Consider the following 13,434-nt stretch of genomic DNA (forward strand, 5'->3'; position numbering starts at 1 on the left):
TTTCTTTTTTTTAACTTCACTTATACAGATGCTGTTTCTTTGGTGCCACAATCTGGCTGTCACACAAGGCACTTCTGCAGCATTTAGCAAAGCTGCTGCTTATTCACGCTGGTTTTGGTCCAATGCGGAGCAGAAGCATTTAGTATCTGTAAAAGGAATATGCCAGTCAGTACGTTGACAGCTGAGGCAGCGTCTCGCTCCTGAAAGGCCATTTGATTTCTGTCCACAGTGCAGGTACATCAGTCGTAAAGAACAAAAACAAAGGATGTTTAAGGTCTCAGAAATCAGTCAAACAAATTCTGAACACAAACTGAATTAATGAGGAGGAACGGAGCTCATGTTGAAACTAACCAATAGATGTGTGACGGGTATGTAAGACAATATGAGAAAGTTTTATGGGAATACTTTAAGAGGTGACTCCATTATTGCACAGCTAAAAGTCATATTTCTTGTATTTGTGTGGGTTTGCCCTGTAGAGACAGGCAGCTTACAGCAAAGTGAAACGATATTATGGTTTAAAACCGACTTTTATTTGTCATTGATTGACCTCAACAGATAAATCTTCCATTGCCATAATTCCACAGTTTTTTTTTTGGTATCCAACAACTTCCCCTTTCAGTTTAATCCCAAAAAAAAATGTTCTTGGAAACACCTGGGTTTGTGCCTCTTTCTTTTACAGGGAATAATATAGCGTCATGCAGGGCAGGTAGCTATTCTTATTGTTATTTATAACCCTAAATTGGGTCAGGCCAAAACAACATATCTTATTTGTATTCCCACAGCAGCAAAGGAGCTGGTGGTGAGAGACTCCAAAAGAAGATCCCGCAAATCTAAGAGGAACAGCATCTCCAGCATCCACACGAAATCAGAACCAATCATTGGGATGACTGGCAAGTCCCTTCAAATGTCATAATTGTTTTTTTTGTTTTTTTTTTTTTAAATGAAGGAAGTTCAATTAAATATTTGTGGATGTAATTAATAGTACTGAACAGCTTCTGATTACTAATATTTGTTGGTGATATTTTAAATAGAAATATCCAAATGAACTATAGTTCCTGCTTGAGTCTTGTTTCTTTCTGTTTCTCATTTAGAATTAAAAGAAAAGTTCACAAGTAAAGTGGAAGGTGGGTACTTTATTTTCTCATTACTACAATCTTTTTTTTTACCAGACACTTTTTGTTCCACAGTTATTAACTCTGTTTAGTTTGGCTTCAATTTGACTGTTTCAGCTCATTGGTTATTTTGAAAAGACAGCATAAACAAGAGCTCCGTCTTCAGAATTTCCTTTCAATTCATAAATTATCTCACCTTTCGAATTTTGCTTTTATAAAAAAAAAAAATGCAGCGTCTTTCATCGAGGATGAAATTTGTTTTATTATCATAATGACGTCTGTGAAGAAGAAAAAAATGTTGCCTCCTTTTTAGTAACAGTATTCATAAAAATATATAAAATCAAGTGTCTACAAAGCTCCTGTCTATCATTGGGTTTGTTTTCTATCCATGAGAAGTTACAAAAAATACCAGTTGCCACACTGAGGAATTAGCTTCACTTAAGTTATGTCTGATCAGCCCATTAGCGGGGCTAAAAATTGTGCTCCGCAGCTCTTTTGCATATGCATAGACAATAAATAACACTGCAGGGTAATGTCCACTCCAGACCTGCAGCAGAACGCCAGTGTCAGCGGGATGGGATCGGTGGTCATCACCGGGTGGAGGCTGATCAGAAGGCAGTTCCTGGCGCTCTTTATCAAGCGCTTCCACCACGCCCGACGGAGCCGCAAGGGACTCATTGCCCAGGTAATGGCCTCAGTCTGTCATGCTGATGAATTGAAGGGTTATACGAGAAGGGTTGCATGGGAGGATCAAGGTAGGATTGTGTGAAATACATGTTGGCCTTCAAAATCAGTTAATGACACATGATAAAGTGAGCTAATTTAGAATGTGGAGGGAAAAGTCGTCCATCTCGTCAAGTCAATAGTTTTGGAGTTCACGTTGTTGGAAAAGAAATCCACACCGAGGTCGCTGAAAGATGTGAACGGCAGCATCGAGAAGGAAGTGACATCATGGTGGTAAACTGTTTTCAATAATCATCTTCACCTTAAAAGGTGCGTGTTCTCCCAAAAAGACACGCACAGGACAGACGTCAGGGTTTAATGTTGCTGCTGAGATTTGTTTCTGTGATCAGACAAGTGTCAATATCCTGGACCACAAATGTTTCACTCTCACCTTTGCACTTTGAAAGGATGTCACACCTAGTTTCAATCACAGGGAGCTAATAATACATTTGTGTGTCGATACAAGGTGCTGACAGCTTCACCTGATCGCTGTGATTGGCAGCACAAAAGGCAAAGTGACACCCATGATTTGTTTTTCCTTCGTTTTACCGTGCGCTAATCATGTGCTTTCATTAACCACGTATTAAATGTGATCGCACAACAATTAGAGAGATGACAGACTCCTATTAGCTTGTTAGGTGTATGTCTATATTATTTTGTTCCCTAGAAACATAATTTCAGAAGTCAAAACCAATAAAGAGACATCGTTTAAACAAGTCAAAACCAATTTCGTTAAGGAGCAATTTTCAAAGTTTTTTTGTTTGTTTTTTCCACCCAAGTTTTAAAAAGTGTGTTCTGGCTTTAATTGTATTGACACACGTGTCGATATTCATTGTGTGTGTGTGTGCGTGTATGTGTGTATGACAGCTGCCATGATGCTGAAATAATGCTCACTGAAAATGCTCGTCCTCGCCTGAAGGGAACAGAGAGAGGGGGGGAGGGGGGAGCTCTGCTTCACCTTTTGAGATGTGCACAGGCTCTTCGTGTAATTTGCCGCTGAACCAATCCCCATTAGTCACTGTCAATCTCGGACGTCCCTCCTTAGTGTGGGACGCAGAGCAGGATGGAAGGATAAGTGTGCGACTGCGGATGTACAAGGGTGCACATTGTCTGCAAGGGCACACCTCCTACCTCTTCCTCTTTACTCATTTGGCTAAAGGTCCCCCCCCCCCCGCCCGCCCACCCCCGTCATGTCAACAGCTCCCATTGTCAGCAGATATGATTGTGCAGTGAGGTAATCCCCCTGAATACAAGCGGTTAGGGGAATATAAAAGAGATTACGGCCTGAAACACAAAAGGAGTGATTTATGGGGCTGGAAGTCGGGGGACAGGCGAGGCTTGGCAATGTCAGAGTCAGAGGGAAGCAGTCATTGGTTACGTTGTGGTGGATGGGTTGAAGGGGTTCTGTTGTTTGGAGCTGGCACCGAACGTACTGCAACAACACTTTTCAATACCATAGACTGTATATAAACGTGGACGTAACTTCCGGGTCTGAAAAACGAGGCCGAAGCGCTTTAAGCTGCGATACCACTGAGGGCCACTAGGGGTTGGCTCCATATTCGGCATGTCTCATTCAATTCGAGGTCGATCCATTTTTTTTTTCCACAAGTTATCAAGGTTTTACCGGCTAAAGTAAGTCTTGTTTCATGCGGTGTTTTGTTTACCATTTTACCACTGGTGATAGGTTTACTAACTATTTGTTACATTTTGTGTGAAGGCTGTGAAAAGAAAAGGCCTCATTACGACATCAGTAAAAACATCCAAGGTGATGTTATTATCCACTCTAATGCAGGGCAAAGCCAGAAAGCTATTATTCATAAATGAAATTGGATAGACGTAAATTATTGTTGAGGAAATAACCTCAGTCTAATGAGGCATTTGACTTTGCAGGAAACAAAACATCTTAATCTTGTTGTGGTGTTTTTTTTTTTACCCTTTTTTTTTTTTTTCTTTTTTTTGTGTGCTTGTAATCCCCTCCTCTTCTTTAAATCCCCACTAAACTTGAAAATGTGATAAACTCATGCATTGTTCATGGGAGTGCTTCGGCTCTGTGAGCATAATGACTTCTCCCAGGTTTTTTTTTGTGTGGATTTCTCTCAATGGAAGAAGTACCAGCTGTCACCTGCAATTACTGTCGAGAGAAAGAAAGAGAGAGGGAGCAACAGAACAAGAATCGTTCTTTCTTGTGCGCTCTGCCATTAAGCTTTTCAGTCTCATTGCTGCTCTTTATCTTACCCTGCAAGCACATTTCCATGGCCGCAGCTCGCCTGCAGTAAATTTAGGATTTTTCAATTGGAGCATCTTGAATTGGCCTGGCAAATTGCGTGCCCTGCAATTAATCAAGTGCATGCGAACCTCCCCTTTTGCTACCCAGCGCAACCCAAACCTACCAATGATTAAACAGTAAAGATACCCTGCATTTTTCCCACTGGCCTTTTTGTCAGCTCGAACAATGTAATGAAAAGAGAATTACATGTTGAAGAAAAGAGGATTGGATGGGGAGGTTGGGGAAAGCACGTCTTGTGTTTGTTTTTCTTTTTTCTTAAAAAAAAATTACACAAAAGACAAGAGAATGGCGAGAAACTAATTATATCTGAGTGGCCAGACGATGGTGGCCGTGTTGGAAGTGTTTAATCAAACTCATAAAGCATGCAGGAGAGCCCAAACAAGTTGACGTGGAGCATATTAATGTGCGCGCGTTATTGCATCGGTCCTGCGTTATTGTTGATTGCATCAGGCATTTTGCATTTTGTCATGACGGTAAGGGAGCTCGGGGAAGGCGAGTGATGAAATTGATCTCGCATTGACTAATGAGTAGTGGAAGGCTCGCACACGTAAACATGCATCTGTATCACCCCTGCAGACGCCCTTCATCATTCATCTAAAGCAGGGCGGCTATAATTTCATCACTGGTAACTGTTCCGCTGTGTATTGTAACACTGGTCATAAAAGGAATACAGCTTGTTTGCACAGATATAATGACATACTGTATATTCTGCTGCATCTGTTACTCTACAGTACCTCTAGGATTAAATGCAGTGTTGGGAAGGTTGCATTTGAAATACAATCAGTTCCTGGTTACCCTGTAAAAAAAATGTAATACCTTATGTAACTATTTTAATTACTTAATCAAAGTAACTTATCACAGTTGATGGCATTTTGATGACTTTGCTTACGAATGTTTTAAACTGGGCAATAAAGCTGAAAAGTCCTTCGATATAAATGTAAACTAGGCCGCGTAAACCTCTCAACAATTCTTAACACTGATTACGTATTATTTAAAAGTTCTTCCAAGTAACTTTAATTGAAATGGAAATGTTTTGATTTCAACCCACAGCCAGCAAAATAAATCAAAAGTATGTAGATCACAACCGATTGTAGTGAAGGAAAAATGTTCCCAAAACTTAAGGGCAACTCCATGCTGAGTGATGATAGAAATATCAGCAGGGCTATCACTATTTGCCGATACTGGTTTTTGAATGGCTCTTTTTAAATACCTTTCCTTTTTATACAACAACATTGCTAACAGCCTCAGTATGGTTGATTAGAGCAATGAATGTTGATTTGATTAGCACACGAGAGGCGAGTTTAAACAAGATAACCAATTAAAAAGAAGGTTCATTGGAGTGCATACAGCCCAATGAAGATAGAAGACATTCCTACTGGGAGAAACGATGAAAAGCAGCAAAAATAATATTCTAGTCTACATATAAGTTTTACAGAAACTCTGATATTCAAATGCAACCCCTTTGTAATCACCAACATTTTGAATAGTAACACACAATCACACAAATTATTACACAAATTCTCAGTAATTGTAACTGGTTACAATTACTTTTCCATTTATGATCTAGTTACATGTAATTAGTTATTCCCCAACACTGATTACATGAATCTTCAAAGCAGAGAATGTTCGGGATTTCTGTTTCTGAATTCAATCATGAACCTTTGAAAAGTTGTAAAATAGTCTATGTATTTTTTGTTGCGTTGTTTCCTTTTGTTTTAAATCTTTAGGACTGTTTTATTAATTTTGGGGCACAGCACTGAAATCATTTTCTTTTACAATTACTTCCTGTGACGTTTTTGAAATGTCTTTTCTAATTGTTTTATGGAACATTTTGCTTCAAAGGTGTTTCTGATGTCGCGGGATAAATGTCTCCAGGCGAGAACTGACAGTTTAATGAGGTGTTTTAACTTTAAATTGTCTCTGTCCGCCCAGGTGATCTTGCCTGCTGTTTTTGTGTGCCTGTCTCTGATCTTCTCGCTCATCATCCCGCCATTCACTGAATATCCGAGTCTGGAGCTGCAACTCTGGATGTACGGGCTGCCTCAAACCACCTTTTACAGGTAACAGCGCTCTCGTAAGACATATATCATTTGTCGGTGTTGTTTTTTTATTAGTTAATGCGACATTTTAACCCAGTTCACCTCAAAGCATTATTTTAATTTTGTGATTCTATGATTTCTTATTAAAGCTCTACTCTACTGCCAAATGAAATGAGCATTTCAAATTAAAATACTAATTTGATATTCGCGGAGAGCTATTAGACTATTATTCAACTATTATTACTCATATTATTAACTGGACCCATCACCAGCCACACATAGAGAAAGAGAGACCAACTCACGCCATAAAACTCGGGCTCAGCAAATGTCTTCCAACGTCAAAAAGCCTCGCCTTGTACGAAGCTGATGAAAAGCATGTCTTTAGCTGTCATCCTTGAGATGAGGGCCGTTCATGCTCTTTATGTCTAACATCAAACTTACTTTGTCAGGCCATTGATCATTGATTTGTGTTTGGACCGTTTGCTCTGTGTTTTTCTGTCAAATTGCTGTGCACGGTTGTGATGGACTCCTGGTACGCTGTCTCCACACAGAACATTTTGACAGCTGCAGTAGTCAATGCATGTATCTCCTGTTTGCATTGTGGCATTTAATCTTACACGTTTTTACCTGACAAAGTCCATCGCCTGGTAGCAAGTAGCAACATGTTCCTCTCCTCCTCCTCGTGTTATTTATTGGTGTTTGTCAAACAGCTTTTACATGAATTATCGCCACCTGCTGGCATGAGTAATGCATTAATACCAGTAAAATCAAGGGAAGTTAGGCAGAACAGTGGATTTTAGATTATTATTATTTTTTTTTTATGACTTTACAAATCATGACCTATGCCTGATTCTAGAAACAAACAATTTGGACCCTTTTTATGAATATTATTTTCGCAGGGAAGAATCTTCTGGCAAAGAATATTTACTGTTAAGAAAAAGGAAAAGCGTGTTTGAAAAATTGAAAGGAGCACTGGAGATTTGTAGATGAACAAGAGACTGCAACCTTGGAGGAGAGTTACACATCAATTACAGAAAATCAAAGCAAATACATGTCAGAAATGTGTTCGCTGTCTTATTGTAAGAGATTTTTGTATTACTGAAGCCATCAATCTGGACACTTTCCTGTTTTTGGCTGCAGCTTGATATTGAGACATACAGTCATCAGTGATACGTCTCAGCCTTGGTGGACTTAGAAACAAACTGAGAACAAACACAAAGCACCACTTTAAACTGCTCTTTTAAAAAAAATCTCACCATATTTTGTAAAACGTTTAGTAATAAACAACGTATATCCCCATGTGTCCATATTTACTATAAATGACACTTATCTGACAAGACTTGTGACAGGGCTTATTTCTTAGTGTGATTTTAGAGGTAAAATACCTCCACATTCACACCAATGAGCTAAAAATTGCTGCCGGGGCATCTCATCTTTCTCTATAACAACAGAAATTGCAGCTGAATTCTAATGCGCACTGATGGTTAAAGCATCTGTCCAAACCGTCAAGCTAATCTTGACGTCGTATTCATACTGTGTTCGTGTGACATGAAGCTGTCGTCGCTTATCCAGTCTGCAGGTATTTCATTTCCCCTGGAAGCACTTTGCAAAAATTCCCTTTGAGGATGTGAAGACACAATGAGCATAGCCTCATGTGAAACTGGTTGAGTCAAGATAGAATCTAAACTCTTGGTCAGAATGAGAAGCTGCTCACTTTGTATTTAAACACTTTCATTTGATATGATGGAATGTAAAAAAAAACACTTGAGACTTTATGATTGTTTTATCTCCTCAAAGCAATTAAGTATATATTTGTATGTTTTGCTTTTACACTAGTTTGACATTAGATATTTTTAGTTTTTCAATATGTTTTTATATGTATTTTTTTTTATATTGTTTTTATCAAATTTGGTGTAATAATAAATTAAACTTTAGTTCTTGTAAATATAATTTATATAACTTGTTTGTAACCTTCCAATTTACATATATCTATTGTAATAATGAGGCCACATTTGAATACACCATAGATTTGACATCACATGCACATGAATAATAATAGCATGCAATTCAATGCGGACACCAAATTGGCAGTAATTTATTGTACAGTTTTTGGAAACATTTTAAAGTTGGTTGTATTTTCTGTGCTTAAACCAAATTCTCCAGATAGTTTCAAGTTAAAAAGCCACAGTTTTAACAACAATCTAAACTACAACCCTAAAACTTTAACCTTAAAGACAGTGGTCATCACACTTCAAATAAGATAATGTGGGTTTTAAAATAAAACAAATAAACCTGTTTTTTGGTTTGTTTGTTTTTTTTCAAAAATTCATTAAAACAATTGCAATTGAATAAACAAATATTTTTTTTCATATTTTTTTTGCTGAAACATTAAAGTGAGGCTCTGTCGCTCTCCATGGTGCTGAAACATACTAATCCAGTCTGACTCTGCATAACTCTTTTCACAGAACTCCTTCACTCAGGTCGCTCTCCACAGTGCTGAAACCTTCCAAACCCAGTCTTTTTGTTTTAGTCTTCACCAGCACTTAGCAACCACCTGTGACCTACTGCAACACCTGCCTGGGCTAACAAGGCTAACAATAACAGTCTTGCCAAAATTACAAACTATAATGTAATGGCAAACAACAAATGGCATGTTTGCAACCCACCGGAAAACCAAGATATTTTCCAGAAACACCCTAAAAGCTGCACAGCTATCCACTGAAGATGGCTTCACTGTAGTGGAATAACACTCACAGCTGCTTTCAAAAGGCCAACGAGACCTTTTCACATCACTGTGTCCTGTCTTCACACTAAAAGGTTGATATAAGGTTTTTTTTTTATCAGGGTAACTTACCAGAACACAATACAACATGTGAGAAGTGGTAGTAAAATGATTCACTCATGACTTTTTACAGCCCGAATGGATTTCACTCACTATGATTATAATTGCCATGTAGTCACTGCCAAAGTGGCAAAACATGAACTGCACATTTAGTTTTCTGGGGAATTCAAGCGAACTGTTCATGTGTGATGCGTTTGAAACTTGGGCTGATCATAATTTAAAATTCATTCCCTTTAGCTAAGTTGTAAATGTTGTATTTTCACGTTAGTGCTTTTTAAAAAAAAAAATCCAACTTGATAATGATTGTAACGAAAAGTGGTGTCTTTTAATCTTAAAAGTTTATTCCAAGGAGCATTATTGTACTTCACTACGTACCTCACAGATGCCAATGATCCATATTTCAGCTTTGACCTCATTTAAGATAATAATCACGTAATTTAGAATTTCAAGCTTTGAACCCTGCTTACTAGTTTATCATGCATAGCTGAGGTAATAATACATTAGTTCCCCTTTGTAGTTTTAATTTGTGGTTGGTTTGGTTTACTTTTTTCAAAAAAAATCGGCATCAGATATTTCCCTTCTGCTCGCAAATTCCCCAAAGGGGTTGTTTCTGTATTATAGTGCAGCCTTCATTTGACTTTCTTTCTGATACTGTCTCACTTCTTGCTTTTATGATGTTTCATTTCGACTTGATGAACTATTCATTAGTTCCACTGTTTCTGTGTATATGCACAAGTCTTCATTTTTGGAACCATCCAATAGTTTTATTATCTTGAATAACATGGTAACCCAGCCATTGTTAATTGCAAAACAGATGGCTGCACATAATCCATTTTTTACAATCGGACCACTTCAATTGCGCTCACTGGTGGCCAAGGAAAATGACCGTGTGACCTTCATGGAGACGCCTCTAAATGAGACAATGAACACTGTATTAATCCAAATGGTTGGCTGGGCGGCGGCCACTGCTGGCAGAAAGCCATCACGATGGTCTTTATGAAACACTGTGTTTTAACTCCCACAGCACCCTTAAGATAAAGGGCAGAGTGTGTGTGGTTAGTAATGAGAGTGAAATTGGAATTGGAAGATTGTTTAAGTGAGACACAGGGCTTTGATATGTACAGGACACTCGGATGATAATGAAAGGCTGTGAAGAACCTTCATTGTACACAGAATCCTGAACAGGCTGATATCAGTGGGAGTTTGGACAGGAATACACATCTGGACAGAAGCTGGACTCAAACTACAGAGAACATCACTTTACAGTCAATAGTGCTTTGGGAATTCAGGTTTTTGACTCTTTGGCCAAAAGGTCGATGAATTTAATGATTTTTCTCTCATTCTTCATTAAGCTAACCCCAACGTTGTGCAGCATTGCTATCGACTATTACCGTAAAATGGACCTCTCTCGATCCCCTGGTGGACAATGTCTCAGTTCCTTTCAGGGCTTTTTAATGATATGTTTAAGATTAATGATTGTCTAAACTGTGCTTTGCCAGTGTGCAAAACAAATCAGAGGACTAAAATCTGAATTGGTTGTGACATGAAATGGTATTGCAAACCTAATGGCAGAAATCTGAGGTTTTGGTCAATCATGCTGCTTATTTGAGTGTGAACAAACTGACTGAGCATTATTCTGGCTCATAATAGATCAGTGACTGATGTGATATCAAGCCTCTGATATTAAATTATTGACCATCCAGTGAGAGACACCAGTCAAACCACCAGTAGGCTCAGACTTTCTCTTCCTCACTCTTCTGTAAACGCGTCTCTTATTGGCTGTTCTCAGTCTTCTTCTTTGGTGAATCTGTGATCTCAGCATAGAGCCCTGAATTGTTTGATTGTAAGTACCAACCATTCTGGTATTAGTAAGACTACACAGATCGCTCAGTACATTGATTTAGCTGATTAAGACACCAATCTGATACTCTGCCATCCTGTATAATTACTCCAGATCTCAGCCAGTCATTGGTGATGACCACCATGGGTCTGATTCATTTTGAATGACTAAATGACAATTACTGTGTAAATCAGGCCGGTTGACCTGCATTGTTGAGACATGATTCAGAGACAGCTTTAACCAATCAAAGCTGCAGCACCACAACTGGTGCTAATGCATGTTTTAGGCTTTAATGCATGTTTTTCAATATTTTCTTCCCAGTGTGGACAGGTTAACGATGGCTCCACCAAACAGCTCTTTCTTTTACTTTTTTTTCTTTACCTGTGCACTCGTGTTCGAACAAAAGACCCATTCATACTTGTTGGTCTGTTTTTTTGACATTTTGACAGATTAGCTGGCGCTCCCGGATTAAAATGACATGTCGAACCGCCGGGAGAGATGAAATGTAAAATCTTCTTGCATGCTTCAAAATGTTGGAATGTTTTTATTTGTAATCATTACATGCCTATTATTTACAGCAATGATGGCCCAGAAAACACGGAAGTGTCCCGGGTGGTTGAGACCTTGGTGAACGACCCTGGTTTTGGGACGCGCTGCATGAATGGAGACCCCATACCGTAAGCATTTCTAAGGATAAAAGGTTAACAGCTTATGGAGCAAAACATGGCGGCCATACATCCAGGTCGAATGGGACTGATAATGTATGAAGCTTTGAAAGCCGTGTGTGTGTGTGTGTGTGTGTGTGTGTGTGTGTCAGACATAGAAGAAGCTTTCTTTTTTTCTTTTTTTTTTAAAAGGGCCAAGTAACCCGGAGTTTCTCTGCGTGACTTTGAAAACCAATTTGTAAGAACAAATTTGATCAATAAATAATTAGCTTTCCACATGTTCTCTAGATAATTCTGATCAGAATAGTTGTATAATGAATACATATTTTTAAACCAAGACATGAAATGGAAATTTTACTTGGAGCCCACATAGTTCACAAATGTTTGAGTATCAGAAATGCAGTGAATGTCTTGTCGTGCTTATAGGCTTCACACACCTCTTTGAATTTAGAGGTATTTTCCAGCAGTCTTAAAATTATAAGTTTCTTGTGACTGATGTTGTTTTTACTATAAAAATAACTCCTATAATATTCACTTGATATACCTGTAATACCTCGATCCACTCTCATTAATTTGATATGAAACTTTACTGCTTTAATGACTTAAATTGTATTTTAAACAGCAGTTATAATTGTATTGATTACAAGAGGATATTTTGGCAATATAATCAATGGCGACCAATGAAATAGTCGTGTTTTCTTCTTTGTTATCCTGCAGGAATTTACCGTGTTCCTCCAGTGGCTCCGATTGGTTTACTCCCCCCGTGGATCAGTCGGTCGCTGATATCTTCCTCAACGGGAACTGGAGCATGTCTAACCCGTCCCCCGCCTGTCAGTGCAGCACTCCTAAACGGGCCATCATGTTACCTGACTGTCCGCCCGGAGCCGGAGGTCTCCCCCCACCACAGGTCAGACTCCGCAGCTCGTGGTTTTCAGCGGTGGATCAGCTTGTTTGTGAATTCATGGTTATAAGATCAATCGTGTGCAACATTGAATGTGTCAGCGTACGTCTTGACGTCTCCTGAGCAAGAAATTGAAACCTGCTCATCCAGGGCTGCTGTTCCAGTGTACATTTCCTGAATGTGTGTCACAGATGGATATACTGCAAGCAGGAGAGTGGAGCGGTCTAAATGTAAAAAAAAAAAAAAAAAAAAAAAATCATTGACACAACCGTACAATAAAACTGCTTATCGTGGAAGCTTTCGGCTTGCAGTCTGAAAGTCACAGTCAGCATCATTTTTATTTGAAAACATAAGGTACTTACTAACAAGGAATTTGCATTGCATTGCAAAATGTAAATCAGCCTTTTGTGCTGCCTCCCTTTTGTGAATTAGCATGCATGCATGAAAGTGGGACCAAAATTGATTCCAGTGAAAGTACACTGAATTGGTTATTGCCAGTGATTCAGCTTCTTCCACATAGCTGCTAAAATTTTTTTTTTTTTTTTTTTTTTTTTTTTTAAATATACCCATAGCGTGTCCTTTATCTTTTTCAGGTGTAGGCCAAATTTCTACCTTTACTGAACCTCACCTTTTCTGCCACCGTCACAATTCCTGGGAACTTTTCCCGTCCTCCTGAAGTCAATACCAATCCTTTACAGGCCATTACTTTAACTATATACACGGCCAAATGCAGCTCGAGCAAATGTAGCACGGTCTGACCTGAAGAGGTCCGATCCAGGCTGAGATCGATTGGGAAAGTTAGCGACACCACATCACTGCCTGCCAGCCTCCGCCTGCCGGCCACCACCTGCCGCCTGAGCCAATCACGACACAGAGAGAGAGCGGCGTCTCATTTGGAGCTAAATGATTTGCACTGCTGTCTCCCAATGATAATGAGAAATCTAAGCTTGAGAGAGAATAGATGGAGAAGCGGCCGCCACCACTCCAATGTCATCTTATTAGAGATGGCTTTGTCTGTTTACTCA

General features: G+C 39.0%; 1 protein-coding gene across 1 annotated transcript in view; it reads left to right on the forward strand.

The window, feature by feature from the left end:
- LOC138210900 (phospholipid-transporting ATPase ABCA1) overlaps positions 1 to 13,434 on the forward strand; it is a 144,752-nt gene that overhangs the window by 64,119 nt on the left and 67,199 nt on the right. The window contains exons 26-31 of the mRNA XM_069170271.1: positions 783 to 890; positions 1,092 to 1,124; positions 1,658 to 1,797; positions 6,055 to 6,182; positions 11,422 to 11,520; positions 12,226 to 12,415. Of these exons, the coding sequence (XP_069026372.1) occupies positions 783 to 890; positions 1,092 to 1,124; positions 1,658 to 1,797; positions 6,055 to 6,182; positions 11,422 to 11,520; positions 12,226 to 12,415 (698 nt within the window). The remainder of the gene's footprint in view (positions 1 to 782; positions 891 to 1,091; positions 1,125 to 1,657; positions 1,798 to 6,054; positions 6,183 to 11,421; positions 11,521 to 12,225; positions 12,416 to 13,434) is intronic.

This window comes from Embiotoca jacksoni, unplaced genomic scaffold (genome assembly GCF_022577435.1).
Source record: "Embiotoca jacksoni isolate LCO1_2020_lvr unplaced genomic scaffold, fEmbJac1.0.p SCAF_49, whole genome shotgun sequence".
Classification (NCBI taxonomy): domain Eukaryota; kingdom Metazoa; phylum Chordata; class Actinopteri; family Embiotocidae; genus Embiotoca; species Embiotoca jacksoni.